At 37.2% G+C, this 18,169-nt stretch overlaps 1 protein-coding gene across 6 annotated transcripts in view; it reads right to left on the bottom strand.

Annotated features, from left to right (window-relative positions):
* NCOA1 (nuclear receptor coactivator 1) overlaps window positions 1-18,169 on the bottom strand; it is a 366,502-nt gene that overhangs the window by 77,289 nt on the left and 271,044 nt on the right. For all 6 annotated transcript variants that reach the window (XM_027113708.1, XM_027113710.1, XM_027113709.1 and 3 more), the window contains 4 exons: window positions 18,060-18,157; window positions 6,679-6,856; window positions 4,548-4,727; window positions 3,164-3,259 (listed from right to left, as the gene is read on the bottom strand). In XM_027113708.1, the coding sequence (XP_026969509.1) occupies window positions 3,164-3,259; window positions 4,548-4,727; window positions 6,679-6,856; window positions 18,060-18,157 (552 nt within the window). The remainder of the gene's footprint in view (window positions 1-3,163; window positions 3,260-4,547; window positions 4,728-6,678; window positions 6,857-18,059; window positions 18,158-18,169) is intronic.

Raw genomic sequence — 18,169 nt, forward strand, 5'->3', positions numbered from 1 at the left:
CAATCTTTGTCTCATCATATAAGAGACTAAGAGTTCGTTACAGCAGAGAATCCACTGTTATATAATCTTCAAATGCAATAATACTCCTCATATGCAGTGACTAAGCGAGGCAATGTATGGTTGTGTTTATGTGTTCAAGGTCAGTATTAACCCACATGACAGCAAGGACATCTGTAATTGTGGGACTGGACGGGAGAAAGTGATTAAATTATCAGTAATGGTAACAAATGATCAGTAATGCAATGAGTATCTTAGAAGAGAGTCATAAATAGGTTGATTTAGAATACTTCTCCTTGCTAGACGAAAGTTTAACCAACCAACCAAACAAATAAACCACTGTTCAACATTTCCTGGTAGAAAACTTCTTTTTTTTAAGGGACATGAACCACTCCATGTAGAGTTGAAAGCACTACTAAAACTTAAGGAATTAAATATCTAATACTTATTATAGCTTGTTTATTATTTTTTATCTAAATCAACTCTATGATATGATGCTAATTTTACATTTTAAGAATACTTCAGGGAAGCAGCCGCATAGCAGCGGGAGAAGCAGCGGTAGAAGCAGCGGGAGATCAGCTCTGTGTTTTGTGACCACCTAGAGGGGTCGGGTAGGGAGGGTGGGAGGGAGGGAGATGCAAGAGGGAAGAGATATGGGGACATATATATAACTGATTCACTTTGTTATAAAGCAGAAACTAACACACCATTGTAAAGCAATTATACTCTAATAAAGATGTTAAAAATAAAAGAATACTTCATATTTTTCTGGCATCTTTCTATTTTCTTTATATTTTCTCTGGTATCTTCTGTGTAAGAAGTGTGTGCAGTACAGTGATGCCCTTTAAATAGTGCGTCGGTGGAAGGCAATGCAATATAAAGAGTTCTATATTAGGGCCTAAAGATGTCTGCCCTCAGCAATTAGCTGCCTGGTTTTAGAAAAGTCACCATTCCCTCATTTTTAAAATGGACGGGCTAGATTCTGTAATCTCTGAGGTTCCCTCTAGATTTATAATTACTTTATGATCCAGAGCTTAATTTTTTAATTTTTATAAATTTATTCTAAAATCAAGTATATCTAAGATTTTAATGCTGGGTCCTTGGTCAGAAACAAAACTACCAGTTATAACATTGTTCCTATGGAAAAATACAGTCTTCTTTAAAACAATCTAATTTAGGATTCAATTTATAGAAATGCAATATGAGGAAAAGCTGAAATATACTGTTCCTAAATTATCCTCATAATTTTTAGGCCTCCCTTGTCTCCAACATTTATTCTGTGGCCTAACCATCACCCTTTTTCAACAGGCTTTTATTCTGCTATCTCTCAAACCCTTGTTTGGTTTTACTGACACAAAAGACCAGCTATATTTTTTAATAGACCCTATTTTTCCTTCATGCAATAATATTTTGGATTTTCAGTAAGGGTTTATTAAATTTTTCCAGTGTTGTTCATCGGTGGAAAGTGGAAAGGAACGTGTACATGGTAGACTCAAAAAGTGAATGAATAAAGGTATGGGAATTGATCATTACTACCCTTAGATGCTGTAATTGTTGCTGTAAGGGTAGTAATTGATCATTACTGTAACAGATGCTGTAAGGGTAGTAAACTGATCATTACTACCCTTAGATATCAAGCTCCTAGACATTCTCTTTGTTATATTCTATTGGGTTGGCCAAAAAGTGCATTCGGGTTTTTCTGTAAGATGTAACGGAAAACCTGAACAAACTTTTTAGCCAAACCAATATTTTCTGCCCTAATTTATCCCTAACCTACTCTTTAGTAAGAGCAGTTGGGAGTTTATCTTTAAGAACACAAGAATAAAGCACACAACACAGGAATATTAGACTTCTGGGACTAAAAAATTAATAAATATTGTAACAGGATCTTGTAAATAATGGTAAAGTGAAAAAGTACATTAAAACTAAACTTTCACAAAGAATAAAATTTAGTAGAAATGATTTTTTAAATCTTGGTCTGCTAAAAAATCTATCTGTAGTATCTATCTTTATTTTAAGACTAGAGTGGTAAGTAATACATATACAATTCTGATTGATGTAAAAGTATGAAAACCTAACATGACAAAGTGAAGATAAGATTAAACAATATAGGGGAATTCCCTGGTGGTCCAGTGGTTAAGGCTCTGCACTTCCACTGCAGGGGTGGGCACGGGTTTGATCCCTGGTCAGGGAACTAAGATCCTGTATGCCACATGGTGCAGCCAAAAATTTTTTAAAATTTAAGAAATTTTAAAAATTATCAAAAAAGATTAAACAGTATATGAGAAATACTTTATAAATTATAAAGAACAGTAACAACTTGTTTTTGCTGAAAATCAAATCTGAAGTAGGCCTTTAAAAAGAAGGGCTTATTTTCAGGTATGCTCACTATTACTCACTTTGTGGCTCTACTGCCCTTCTTCCAGTTCTAACATACTCCTCTGTCTTAGGGCTTTTTGCAGCTCTGTCTCCTCAGTCAGGAGCACCCATCCTGCACCATGCCCCATGCCCAACGTGCCCTTCCAACACCCACACTTTGCACAGCTGGCACAGCCTCATCCTTTGGGGCCTAGGGGCGCGATATCAGCTCGACAGGCCTTCTGTTAACCAGCTAATTTTAAAATCGGACCTCCCTATTAGCTTCCCTTATACCATTTCACACCTTTTCCATCAAAAAAGTACAAATCTGTAATTATATCATTGCTTTTTGCTCAATCAGGTATACCCTGAGCAATCACACGTAGTGACAGGCACTTCTAGGAATTCAATCAGTATGTGCTGAATAAATTTAAAGACAGAGAATAAAGGAAAAAAGAAATAGCCAGATACATTTATGCACAATATTAAAACCACTTCTTTGTATCTGTTTATAAATAAATACATTAATATCTACATTGCCAAATTTCTTTCCATAGATTATGAAAAATAATTTATAATCAGAATATAAACATGTGCATAATTACAAAATAATGTTCTCCCCAGCACCCTCCCATAACAATGATGACAGTATCTAAAATGCACAGAATCAAGACCACATTGGAAATGTTTTCTGTACAGGACTAGTGAACAGAAGCTGAACAGCAGAGAACAGAGGGACACAGTTAGTTTTAAGGGCATAGTCACATCATTAATACTGAGAGAACATTCTGAACTTTGCAGCTAGTACCTGTAGTATCTTGCTTGGTCATAAAGGATTCTACACCCGTAATAGCTGGAGGCCGAGGTAATCTCCGTGCAATACAAATCAAACATGACTGGAAATCTGCCCAAAACAAGAAGGGGAAATTGAAGGAAAGAGGGTAGCAAGCGGTTCACATCTACCACCTGCCATTAATGGTTTTTATAAAAACAGTACATGTTATATGATCTGACACAATATTGGAGTCACTCTGATCTAATAGTATAATATTAGAAATAAAATTGCTCACAACTAAAAACTGGCAGCTCCAGATAGAGATCTAGTTAGAATAAATTATCCCTTCCCATTGAATGTTCTTACATAAACTAGCGGAGACTGATGCATCTCAAGTACTTGGATGATAACAACTTGAAGAAGTAGTTTTGGCTACATTTAAGCAACATAGTGGTTTATAAAATACAGTTTTTTAGTCTGTTTCCTATATTCATTAATGGCTACAAAGATCATTCCTATAACCACTGTGCAGATAATAATTTATCATATGAAAAAAACATTTAACTGTTTCTGAAGAAGCATTATTTTGCCTTTGACAGAGGACTTCTATGTTTTTAGGATCTGTAATTTTTTTTGCAAGTCCCACTTCCAAATTTTTTTAAGAGGTTACACGCAATATCACACAACTAAATAAGAATTTCAGTCATATAAGACAGGCTTGCATGTGTATTTTGTAAGAAGTGCCCAGTTGATTGTGGCGCCCATTCCCTGGTGAGACCCACTACATACACGGCCTTTTTGCATCTGACTTCTCGGCTGCTACCTTCCCTAGTCCTTACTCCAATTTCCAATTTGTGGTGTTCTTAACTTAGCTCAGTTTAAGCTTGCATGGAAAAGTCATCCACTGTAACAAATTTAACTAATACCATGTTCATACCCTGTTCATATTAGAGCTTCAGCTGTGTTTTCATCTGTTCAGAAGCTTTCTCCTTATAAATTACCTTGTATGGCCTCAAAAATACTAACTCTATTCTCCAGTGTTCCATACACTCTAAGCTTGAAACTTTCTAAAAATCAGAGCTGTTCAACAGCCTGCTGCATTTGGTACATTTCCAACTGGCAGCAGTGAGTTACAGCTCTTATTTCTAGGCAGCAAGTTGGTTTGAATTTGACATTTTAGTGGGAATGTCAGCTTAAAACTGAGGATTTGGGGGCATTTTAAATGGGTAATTCTAGATGTTAGCAATTTTTTTTCTTAAGTATTAAGAAATACAGAGCAAATTGAATAGCCACTATGCTATATAATATAATAACCAAAAATACTATCTGAAGAAGGCAGTTTATAATCAATTTCCTCTCTGTTCCTAAAACCATGGAAAAAGCAGTCAAACACCTTAAAATCACCCTTTGTTTTTACCTTCTCCATCCTCTTGAATTGATTTTGGCTGTGACACAGTGAAACACTGCATTACTTCATACCGCTGGCAAGCTTCCTGGTTCTCGGTGCCTGGCTCATCTGGAGGGTGAATTAGCATCCTGCAGTTAAAGGTATGGCTATTTCGTCGTGTTGCCTCTTGTGGCCAAGGAACTCCATTCACTGTGAAAAAAAAATTGATTATATGCCTGTGAAAAAGGTGAAAAAGTACAAACTGTGAAGATACAAAAGACATACCTTTACTCATCTGCTTAATTAGCTACTCAGATTAAAAGACAGACTTCCTCAGATCCAACATTATCCTGAGGGAATAGGATACTTAATCTTCCTTAGCAAAGCTAAATGTTTACCAATTAGAAAAATGTAAAATTTGCAAGAAATTGTATAGGATTTCCTCCCTCAAAGATAAGGTCTTACAAATACCTTAATTCACTAACAGCTTTTATAAACAGATAAAGACAAAATTAAAAATTAATAGCTTTAAAAAGTTAATAGCTTATTGCTCTTTTGCTCAGAATTTTACAGCAGTTAATTAATGAGCTTTTCCACTTGTTTCCTGTTATACCCTGGCAATGAAAAAAATGACTGAAAATCACAGGTCTGTTGTTAGGCAAGGGTTTTAACCTGGTAGGCATGGATGCTTAAGGATGGCTTGTGTGTGTGTGCACCCTTTTGGTTGGAGGAGTCAAAGTTTTTCAAATGTGACTCAAAAAAAATATTTAGAATATACAGAGACCAGTCTTGGTTTCTTAAATCATTTTTTCTTGCTCTTTATTTTATCTGCACAGTCTGCAAGCTACAATGCCTTGAATATGGTGGGTAATCATTACATAAAAATGACTGTTAAAACAGAAATGTTACCTGATTCAGTATAAGAGAAGTGAATTCAGTTATAGAGAAGATAACTATACATTTCAAGTGAGAATCACTGTGTGGCACGTCACCATTTCCCAGTTACAATGTTATATTCAAACCATGGTGGCAGTCAGAGGGGTTTTTCAGCTATTCTCTCCCCATTCCCAACAGATTTCTTACCATAGCCTCACCGTTGAACCTCCTTCCTTTTTACTATCTCATCACTCTATAACTGTTAGAGGAAATCATGGAAACAAACCTATACTGGAGTAAGGAGTCTTGGTTCATCTTTGAACTAGCTGTGAGTTTTGGGTTAATGGCTTAATCTTTGCCTTGTCTTTAAAATAAAGGAATCCACTTGTATTATCTCTAAAGTCACTTACACTCTAAAATTCTATAACACATTAAGACCCCTTGGTAACTCAAGTATCAAACTAGCGATTTTAAGAGGAACAATTGTTTCAGGCTTCCAGTTACTATAAACACATACTACTCTTTTCAAAGAAGAAACAGGCTTCCACTTCATTGAGTGAACAACATAGAAAATTAAGAGCTATGGATAACATTTTATTTGCATGTTTCGTTTAGTTACATAGGATTTCTAGCCAAGACTCTCCCCCAACTTTTGGAGCACATACAGGCTAAAGACTAGGCATGTGGCTTAGTTCATAGAACACAAGCTGGAAATCAGGCCCCATCCATACTCTCAGCTAGGCTCCTATAGCAGTGAACAACCCATCCAACCATACTTAGAACTACTGAGTTGAAACCACTCACATCCAAAAATGTTAATTTTAATACATATGTAATATGAAGGGTATTCCTTCCTCCCTCCTTACCCTCTTTCCTCTCTCCTTCCCTTCCTCCCTCCTTCTTTTTCTTTTCTTTGAGCAAGGTGGTAGGATACACTATATACATTTGTCTCTTCCTTGTACATAATTAAAATTGAAAACAAAGGGAATTCCAAGCAGAAGCTTTTTGTGGCAAGGCAACTAACTGCTCTGCCTCCTAACACTGTCACATAATTGTGGCATAATCTAGAGGAAGAGGATAAAAGGAATGCTCTCTATCAGCTATTTGATGACACTCCTCCTTCATATTTAATCTCAGGCTGAAATTAAATTTTAAAATATTTTTAGTATATTATATATATTAGTATAATACTATATATTATAAATACAATAATAATAATTATATATATTATGTGAAGGGAAGCTATAGAGAGTTCACATTCTTTGAAAAAACACATTCCTTTTACCTAACGATTTTGGTAGCAGATTCTTCACAAATTCCGCGTGATCACCCACATGCAGTATGCTGTAGACACTGGTATTCATTAATTCCTCCTGATTGTAACCCAAGTAGCTGGTCACATTTTCTGACACAAATACAATTCTCCCTTCACAGTTCACAACAAAGAAAAATCCATCCAAAGCCTGCAAAGCCAAAAAAACGATTAAGAGGTTATGGGGTTAAAAGAGAGAAGAAAAATACACATACACATTTCTCTACTGAAAAAGAGATTGGAAATATACGCCAACTTAAAAAACGGGGGACTGAATAGAAGATTTAACATTGCATGTTCTCTGTGGAGGGAACAGGATTTTTAAACAGACTGTACACTCATGTTTCAAGTAGGCATCAATGAATATGTCAAATGTCTTCCTTGGAAAGAAATTTTATGGCAGCAAATGTGAAGTAAATGACTGACCCATTCAGTCAGTCATAAACACCTCTAAACTGTAGGTTAAGACCTGGTGTCTACCCTCAAGGAACTTGCAGTGGGGAGAGAGACATAAGCATAATAAAATACCAGTGAGAAATGCAGTATCAGAGCCATACACAGACTACTCTGTGAGCACAAAGAAGGATACTTATTTGGGGTCGAGGTGGGGGGCAAAGAAAGGCTCCTTACAGACCCTGATCTGAGTTATAAAAGGCATAGTGGAAGAGGGGAGGAGGAATGAGGCAAGAACATTCTAGGCAGAGGAGAGAACATGGCACATAATGGAACAAAAAAGCCATTTGGAGCTGCTGGAGCACAAGGCACAGGCAGGCAGTGAGTCTGGAGAGGTGGACAGGAGCCAAATCACAGAAGGCCTTCTATGCACTGCGATGGAGCCAGAGACCTCCAAAAGAAGATGTACATGCCCCAAGGGGACATAAGATCCACAGGGGTGCAGGGAAAAGAAGTCGGAATCTCTATTTATAGCATAATCTAAAACACAAGGAAGAAATTAAGCTTAATTAACATATCAACACCCTGGTGCCTCACTCAGTCTAGTCACATATCACAAACCACGGAATCTGAGAGAAGATCCAGAATGCAGAGGTTGACAGCAGTACCTTATTTATAATCTTTCTGTTTATCACAACATATTACAGTTTACTTGCTATAGAATGTATAAAAGCAATAAAATCAAGACCTTTAAAAAGTAGAACATTTATAGAATTTTGTAACAAGATGTAACCACCCTTTGTATCATACAGGGGTTTGCTGGTTACTGGTGGCAAAAGACTTAAGCCATCCAGCAATGTTGATGGGCTACTCATTTTTGTTTTTGAAAAAGGTTAAGTGTCCCAAGTTTGCTGACCTTTTCTATGATGCTGGGTGCTAATGATAATATCCTACTAAGCAGGTATTTTCCAAATAATAAACACACCTAATTTTGTTCCTTCAGGGTAAAGATGAAATTTTAACAATGAATAAAAAATAAACTGCTTTCAAAAAGACACTTATGCTACAGAGACAGCACGTGAAAATGGATGTTTTGAAATGTTACCACAGTTATAATTTTGTTGCTGAAAATGATGTACACTTATAAAAATTATCTTCTCAGTGTAAAACATTTAGAAACAAAACCTTTTCCTTGTGCAAAATTCTTCCAATAAGAGTTTCAATGGGCTTTAAAAACCCGTGTTTTAAAAAAGGAAAATGCAACTCCTTTTGATTAATTTGGAGAATCACTATTTGAGATCAAAAAAGATGGAATTTAAGGAATTCCCTGGAGGTCCAGTGGTTAGGACTTGGCGCTTTCACTGCGGGGCAGGGGTTCAATCCCTGGTCAGGGAACTAAGATCCTGCAAGCTGCACAGCGTGGCCAAGAAAAAAAAAAAATTTGAAATTTGAAGAAAAACCTTTGCATAATTGGTAGATAGGATTTCAAAATGAGTATCGTGACTTAGTAAACTCAACCAATGATACATTTTTCCATTTGTATCTACCTCATTTTTGTGAGGTGTTTTTTACAGCTGATAATTTAAGCCAAATATTAAAATAAACTGAACTTGAAACTACATCTTCAAATCACTACGTCCCAAAGCATTCAACCAAGATTTTAAAAAATATGAAGTACAGCATTGTTCTCATTAAAAATACTGCTAACACTTTCTTTAACAAGAACAAAAAGAAATAAAACTATTTTTATTCCACCTGACTGCTGTTGACTATTTTTCATTTAGTTCATAATGCAAAGAGGAGAGGGATGTGATTAATAATCTAAAAACCTCAACACTAGATAAACCCTTTGCTAAACTATTTTGGATTTAGATGAGCACAGGAAAGCACCCTCATATCTAATTGTTTTCTTAAAGTCAGATTAGCTATAAATTTCGTAACAGGTGATCTATCTATCTATCTATATGTATATATATTTGTCTGGCAGTTTATATTAAAATAGGGATAACTGAAATACAGACATATTTTTTAAAAAGAAGATCTAAAAATTCTTTAAAATGTTCTTAGCTATTAATTGAATCAGTGTAAATACAATTCAACTTTCTTTTTTCTTTTTGGGCTCTTAAAAGAGTTTAATAAAGAACAGTTTGGGTATAACAAAGTATCATAGTTCAGAGCAAGAAACAGGATTGATATCAAAACACAGGCAAGTAAAAAAACTTGGCCATTTCATGGTGAACCACTTCCAAGGGCCACACCATCCAGCTTCTAAAGCACTACCTTCTTCTATTTTCCATCTAGTTTTCAGTGTGTCCTTTTTAGCTCCTTGCTCTCTGCCTCCCTAGTGACACTGTCTATCTTCAAAGCCACAGTTTCCCTTGCTTTGTTTAATATAAATTTATTTACTTTATTTTATTTATTTTTGGCTGCCTTGGGTCTTCATTGCTGCGCGCAGGCTTTCTCTAGTTGCAGTGAGCGGGGGGCTACTCTTCGTTTGTAGTGCACGGACGTCTCATTGCAGTGGCTTCTCTTGTTGCGGAGCACGGGCTCTAGGCATGTGGATTTCAGTAGTTGTGACTCGCGGGCTCTAGAGTGCAGGCTCAGTAGTTGTGGTGCACAGGCTTAGTTGCTCCACGGCATGTGGGATCTTCCCAGACCAGGGCTCGAACCCGTGTCCCCTGCATTGGCAGGTGGATTCTTAACCACTGTGCCACCAGGAAAGCCCTCCCTTGCTTTTTTCACTCTCCATGTCTGTCTCTGACTATGTCTGGAAGTTATCCACTGTCTGCCGAGGGGCTGGGAGAGGTTGAGACCCACTCCTGGGATCATCTCTGCCCAATCTGAAGACTGTCCAGCAGTGGGCACAGGGCTGGTGGTGCAGACCTCGAGCACCAGCAAGGCCCAGGGATTCACCTGGACTACTCGGTGCAATTATTTTTAAGGCATTTGTGAAATCCAAAGGATTTAAACTTCCTTTGCAGTAGGCCTGGAGTCCCTGCAGTCTCCTGTTTCCAGACTTTCTGGGACTTCTCCAAGTTCTCCCATTGACTGCACCTGACCTCAGTGCCAAGCTGGGAAGTTATTCTAGTAGCTGGCCTCTGGAATATGCAGCTGGTCAGCCTTACAGGGAGTACAGAACTTTCACCAGGTCTCTGTTTGGCCTCGGTTACATGGACTCATCGTTTCCTCTGAGAAGTCTGGGGCATCATATTTCTTTTGAGCTTCTCCAGAAAAGGTTGGCTTGGAAAACAGGTTAACAGAGGCTGCCCCACAGTTGCAGAGAGGTCCTGCTGACCTTCTCCTGAGATACAGACAGCCTGTCCTGTGCTAGAAATGCGTATTTTTTTTAATTATAAATGAAATATAACTTAAACTTTTTTATGTATGAAAATTAAGTAGATAGTATAAGATCTGCCAAAATCCCACCCCCAAGAGATTGGTAACATTTCAAGGAATCCTTTGAGACTATTCCTATGAATATCTTTAAACATCTTTAATTTCTAAAAGTTTGTCTGATTAATATAACCTGCTAATACTTGTTCTTATCCTACAAGTTTCCCTCATATGTTGTGCATATAATTAACTTCCAAGTGTGCTCCTAGGAAGGAATCTTCCTGTTTCTCCAAGTCCTGACAGCTGGGCTGACATTGAGCTATACACAGGAGATGATAACAAATGCCACTCCATTCTGTACAGCATCATCAGTTGGAGGGGTTTTTCTCTCTGCCCAGGATATCAGTCTTTGAAGAGGACCACTTTGGGTCTCAATGCAGGGTTCACACTGGCCAGGGCTTCTCACAGGGCCCTCGCTTTAAACGACTACACAAGCTTCACTAAGTAACACCTAAGTGTCAGTCACTGGACAAAGTTCTGGGAATAAAGCACATATTCTCAACAATTTTATAGCCTCTGACAGGAAAAAAAACAAGTACATGTAGTCACATTATAGTACAATGGAGGAATTCATAAAGGTTAGGCACAGAGTGAAGCACCCAAACGGGCAAAGGGTTGACTGTTGTCGGGAAGGTTTCCTGGGAGGAGGCCACATGACACCTCAGCTGAGGCTTGAAGGACACAGCAGTAACTCGGGTGGGCAAGGGGTGGAAAGAACATTCAAAACAGAGGAAACAGCTCAGAGGTTTAAAAAAAGAAAGAAGAAATCACCTTGTACTTACTTGTCATATTTGTGTTATATTTAACAATAAAAAGTTTTTTTGAAAAAGCTTCAAGGAAAAGCCAAAAAAAAAAAAAAAAAAGAAAGAAAGAAAAAATGGCCATGGGGATCATCTTGAAGGCCATGTTTTTAAGCAGGAGACTGACATGATCTGCTTTAACAAAGACCCTTCTGGCAGTGGGTGTGGCATGTGGACTGGAAGCAAGCAGACAAACTGCGATGCCACTGTGATGCTCCAGTTCAAGCGCGAGCCCGGATCAAGGCAATGGCAGTGCAAGTGACAGAAGAGGCAGAAGAAACAGATGTGGTGATCTCTAACAGCTGTGGGAACAAGCGCTTGGGTGATCCTTCACTAATGACTTTAGGGTTCTGGTAGATGAGTGCCTTTCCCTAACAAAGGGAATTCGATGGGGAAAAAAAAATCTAGTTCTTAATTTTTTGACTTTTCTTCTTTTTCAAACAGGAGATAAAGGGATCGATTATAAATTTAGTTTTAGAAATGTTATATTTGAAATGACTGAGGAACTTTCTGGTAGAGGTGTTCAAAAGGCAGCAGGATATGATGAAAGGGAAGCTGTGAAAAAAGATATGGGCCAAAGACAGACATTTTTGACTTACAGGTACATACAGTATCATTTAGTTTTTGTTTGTTTTTAACTACAATCATCTTTTCCCCTTCCACAGAATATGGGATTTCCTTTGAGGAGTTACTTCTCCATTTAATAAAGTCTCGTGGGATTCTTAATCAGGCCATTGGGAAACTTCCTCCCTAAATGTGAGCCTTGAGAATTACAAAAAGAATGAACATGGCTGGAACACATTCATTCTGGCAGCCGGGCACTGTCCAGATGGGTCTTTTGAAGAGACCATTCGTACAGTTTCTGCTTTCTAGCCTCCATAAGATGCCTTGGTTTCACCTTATTTCTAAGCACAGTTCTGTGGTATCCAAATAGCATCCCAATAAATTCACATTTGCTTAACTTAGTCATAATTGGTATCTGTTGCTTCAAATCAGAAAACCCTAATTGGTATTTTACATACACACACACACACACACACACACACACACACACACACGAATACATCATATAGACAGAGACATAGATGTTGATAAAACTGTCCAGGAAATGTGCACGAAATAAAAAACAAAAGGAAAAGAGCCAAGGCCAGAACCTTGGGGGATGCTAACATTTAAAAGGCAGGTAAAGAAAGAGAAATCTGAGAAAAAGGCTAAAGAGCAGCCAGAGAGGCAAGGAGATAGTTTTATAAAAGAGGCTCATGAGGAGTTTTAAGGAAGACGGAAGTGGGTGGTCAACAGTGTCAAAGAGCCACAAAGCAATGTAAGGAATGGTATAATACAAGGTTAGGAGGCCTGAACGCACATGCAAGGTATAGGGAGACTTCTGTGACTAACGCAGAATTTTCTTGTGGAGCGATAGGAAATAAGCAGCGTTAAGAGTCAGATAATGCAGAGCTCTGAACAGGAGGTAGAGGAACTTAGACAGCAAAGAACACTGGAGAATGAGGAGCTTTAAAAAAAAAAAAAGCCTATAAATTCTAATACCACTCTCTCTTTTGTTTTTTGTTTTTGTCTTTTTTTGGCCACACCGTACGGCATGTGGGATCTTAGTTCCCTGACCAGGGATCAAACCTGCACCCCGTGCACTGGAAGTGCAGTGTCTCAACCACTGGACTGCCAAGGAAGTCCCACCACTCTCTCTTTAAGCGTAGGAAATTACCTCCAATACCTTTATTCTTAACTCGTGCTACCTTTTTATGTTTAAGAAAAAGGAGGGGGGCAATATATTGAAAATTGTATGGTGAGAATTTCTCACAATATCATGGCTATTTGGTCACCTTCTAGATATGCAGATCTTCTACCTGAGCAGGCCCCTCTAGACTGATGACAAACAGAACTTTCTGCAATGATGGAAATGTTCTTCTGTGTTGTCCGATACAGTAGCTACTAACCACATGTGGGTATGGAGCATTTTAAACGTGGCTGGTGAGAATTTTTCTCACCAGACATTCAGCAAAAATGTCTGAATTTTTCATTGTATTTAACTTTGAATAGCCATGTGTAACTATCTTACTGAACAGTGCAGCTCTAGACTGCAGCCTGGATAAGTCAATGAACAATCTCGTGGTGGCTTTTCTACCACTTCTTCTCTTAGCCGCCCTGGATTAGATTCCGTAAAGTTTAAGGCAATGAGGCAGGATTGGGAGATACAGAAGAAGGGTGAGGAAAGGTTGTCGATAAAGGTAACTTGGAAGTCTATAAATGTAATTCTATTTTACAGTCTCAGTTTCACATCTGTATAGCTCATAAATAAAAATATTATTAGCTCCTTGAAGTCAAGAACCTAAATACATTTCTATTCTGAGTTTTTGGAACTTCTAATTTGATGTGTTTTTTCATATTTGAAAATGCTTGCCTAATGACATGTAATTCATGTATAATGTTGTGTTACAGTTTTCCTTTGATTCATAGTGGTTTTCAGGGTAATAATTTCATCATCTAAAAAAAATGCTTTCTTCTTATAGCAGTTTTGAATGGATGTTTTCCTGTCGTTTTCTGTTCATTTTAAAGTGTTATAGATTTTTCTTACACAGAAATAACAAATGTCTATGTAAATTAAAGCAGTAGTAGTATTCTCTGGCTCCAGTTGTGCTGTTTTCAGTTTGTGGATAATCTATTTGCTCTCCTTATTGATCTCTGTGGTTTCTGAAGAACCTGTGGTAAAACTGGGATTTAAATGACTACCACTTCTCTACAGGAACTCCACAAATCTCAAGGACCTCTATACCTTATACTTTTCCAGTATCTCAAATGGCATTATATGCAGAAAATACATTTCATAAATATTTAATGAATTGACAGGAGATATAAAGTTCTTAGGCCAGTTTTAAACTTAGGGACACCGAGAACGCAGACAGAACCTCAACAGAAAAACTAGAAGATATGAAGAGACTAGTCTACTGATATCCTGCAGAGTAGAGGAGATAAGCAATAAGTGCTAGGATGGGTCAGGTCTCATCCTAGGGTGGGTCAGGTCTCATCCTAGGATGGGAAGTAGTGGGATGCGGACAGGAACCAAGGCCGGGAAAGAGATGGGATAGCGGGAAATGAGCCTAAAGTACTTTTCTTTCTTTAACTTATTTTCCTCTAATGGCTTATATTAAAAAATTTAAAATATAGCAAAGTTGAAATAATTTTGTAGTGAACATCTGTATATCCACCACACAGATTCTACCATTAACATTTTTACTATACTTATTATAACACTATTTCCAAAAGGCAGTCATGTGTCATGCAATCTATTTAAGGGGTTGTGAAAAGAATAAAAACATCAGAGTCCATCACATGTGGTGGCTTTCCCCTCTCCCAGTTATATGTTATACACTCACCCAAAGAGTAGTTTCTATCCAGCTTCAATGGCCAATGTTTTTTTATATTTACAACACTATAAAATATGTGCTCATTCCCCTAATAAAAATCATTAAAACCAACAGCCTAAAGTAACAAAGCGCTTGTATAACTTGGAGGGGAAAAAGAAATTTAGGTTTTGAGGGGGAACTTGCTAACAGGAGAGTCAAAAATATTTAGCAGCCTGTTAAAAGTACAGGAATAGCGTTCGGAAAGAGGTTAAAGCAAGAAGTACATATTTGAGAGTCATCTCTAAAGAGATAAAAGATGAAGCAAATGATATTACTTGGGCTAAAAAAACCAAGCACTAAATTTTGAGAATGTTCTCACATTAGCGGTGTCGGTAGAGGGAATTATGGTTCATACAAAAACAGAAGAATAGTTAGGGTAATAGGAAAAAATGTATAAAGGAGTTAGAAAATCAAGAGACCTATACAAGTTTGAGTGTTAGGAAGACTTCACCAGAAAGAAGGGCCTTGAGGTAGGACAGGAAAGGAGAATTTATTTAATTTTATAGATATTTATTTTTAAATATGTGTATGATTTAAATACACATATTTATATTTAAGTATATGCACATACATAATAAACATACATATATAAAAAAATAAAATTAGGCCTAGAGATGGAAAAGTCTAATTTGTGGGGAATGAGTGTGTATATATACACACATATATGTGTTTTTAAACATTCATGTATGAAAAAGGAGTACTTAAGGTGATGAGCCTGCTCGGAAACAAAATATCTGTTTTGAGAACAGAGGGAGGAAAGATTAGATAGGAAAAAAGGGGTGAAAATTACACAGTAATTACAAAGTAATTCAAGATTAAAAATTCTTCATTTTAAGAAGTTCTCTTATAATGTCTACATAAATAGTTTTAAAATTTTGGTCAGGAAAACACCTACTGTAATAAACTGAGGCATCCCTTACTCAAAAGTGAAATTCTACAGTAGAAATTAGCACTAGCTAGCTAAATAGTTCTAAACGTTTTATTTTTCCCAACTAGTCCTAACGATAATAAAGAAGGAGCAAAGCCAGACAGTTCTCTTCAGTTTTCCATCCAACCATTAGAATGCCTTTATCAAAATTTCTTTTTCTTTTTTAACATCTTTATTGGAGTATAATTGCTTTACAATGGTGTGCTAGTTTCTGCTTTATAACAAAGTGAATCAGCTATACATATACATATATCCCCATATCTCCCCCACCTTGCGTCTCCCTCCCACCCTCCCTATCTAGGTGGTCACAGAGCACCAAGCTGATCTCCCTGTGCTATGCAGCTGCTTCCCACTAGCTATCTATTTTACATTTGGTAGTGTACATATGTCCATGCCACTCTCTCACTTTGTCACAGCTTATCCTTCCCCATCCCCGTTTCCTCAAGTCCATTCTCCATGTCTGAGTCTTTAGTCCTGTCCTGCCCCTAGGTTCTTCAGAAAAAATTTTTTTTTTTTAGATTCCATATATATGTGTTAGCATACGGTATTTGTTTTTCTCTTTCTGACTTACTTCACTCTGTATGACAGACGCTAGGTCCATCCACCTCACTACAAATAACTCAATTTCGTTTCGTTTTATGACTGAGTAATATTCCACTGTACATATGTGCCACATCTTCTTTATCCATTCATCTGTCAATGGACACTTAGGTTGCTTCCATGTCCTGGCTATTGTAAATAGAGCTGCAATGAACAGTGTGGTACATGACTCTTTCTGAATTCTGGTTTTCTCAGGGTATATGCCCAGTAGTGGGATTGCTGGGTTGTATGGTAGTTCTATTTGTAGTTTTTTAAGGAAACTCCATACTGTTCTTCACAGTGGCTGTATCAATTTACATTCCCACCAACAGTGCAAGAGGGTTCCCTTTTCTCCACACCCTCTCCAGCATTTACTGTTTGTAGACTTTTTGATGATGGCCATTCTGACTGGTGTGAGGTGATACCTCATTGTAGTTTTGATTTGCATTTCTCTAATATTAGTGATGTTGAGCATCCCTTCATGTGTTTGTTGGCAATCTGTATATCTTCTTTTGAGAAATGTCTATTTAGGTCTTCTGCCCATTTTTGGAGGGGGTTGTTTGTTTTTTTGATATTGAACTGCATGAGCTACTTGTAAATTTTGGAAATTAATCCTTTGTCAGTTGCTTCATTTGCAAATATTCTCTCCCATTCTGAGGGCTGTCTTTTCATCTTGTTTATGTTTTCTTTTGCTGTGCAAGAGCTTTTAAGTTTCATTAGGTCCCATTTGTTTATTTTTGTTTTTATTTCCCTTTCTGTAGCAGGTGGGTCAAAAGAGATCTTGCTGCAATATATGTCAAAGAGTGTTCTGCCTATGTTTTCCTCTAAGAGTTTTATAGTGTCTGGCCTTACATTTAGGTCTTTAATCCATTTTGAGTTTATTTTTGTGTATGGTATTAGGGAGTGTTCTAATTTCATTCTTTTACATGGAGCTGTCCAGTTTTCCCAGCACCACTTATTGAAGAGGCTGTCTTTTCTCCACTGTATATTCTTGCCTCCTTTATCAAAGGTAAGGTGACCATATGTGCGTGGGTTTATCTCTGGGCTTCCTATCCTGTTCCATTGATATATATTTCTGTTCTTGTGCCAGTACCCTACTGTCTTGATTACTGTAGCTTTGTAGTATAGTCTGAAGTCTGGGAGCCTGATTCCTCCAGCTCTGTTTTTCTTTCTCAAGATTGCTTTGGCTATTCGGGGTCTTTTGTGCTTCCATACAAATCGTAAAATTTTTTGTTCTAGTTCTGTGAAAAATGTCATTGGTAGTTTGATAGGGATTGCACTGAATCTGTAGATTGCTTTGGGTAGTATAGTCATTTTCACAATGTTGAATCTCCCAATCCAAGAACATGGTATATCTCTCCATCTGTTTGTATTATCTAAAATTTCTTTCATCAGTATCTTATAGTTTTCTGCATACAGGTCTTTTGTCTCCTTAGGTAGGTTCATTCCTAGGTATTTTATTCATTTTGTTGCAGTGGTAAATGGGAGTGTTTCCTTAATTTCTCTTTCAGATTTTTCATGATTAGTTTATAGGAATGCAAGAGATTTCTTTGCATTAATTTTGTATCCTGCTACTTTACCAAATTTATCGATTAGCTCTAGTAGTTTTCTGGTAGCATCTTTATGAAAATTTCTCATGTTCATTATTCACATTTAATTTTGAAATAGTAACAATGGTCAATATAGTTTCTAAAATAAAATAATTATTAAAAGTTCCTTAACACTTTACTTTGTTTTATAATTTATTAATTGGATGTTAAAACCTAAAAGAAGATAAAGAAAAAAACCAAATTGGCTCGAAAAAATATTCTGATCACTTTCTGAGTCAATGAGAACAGCTACCTCCAAAAGAAGAGGTCCCAAGGATTCCTTTTCGATCACTCCTTGACTACTCGATGAGATGTCTGACTTCTGTACTTCATCATCAGTTGTTGATTTCTCTGTAACAAAGC

Source organism: Aethalodelphis obliquidens, unplaced genomic scaffold (genome assembly GCF_003676395.1).
Source record: "Aethalodelphis obliquidens isolate GAN/ISIS:26980383/991018 unplaced genomic scaffold, ASM367639v1 scaffold12, whole genome shotgun sequence".
NCBI classification, from domain to species: domain Eukaryota; kingdom Metazoa; phylum Chordata; class Mammalia; order Artiodactyla; family Delphinidae; genus Aethalodelphis; species Aethalodelphis obliquidens.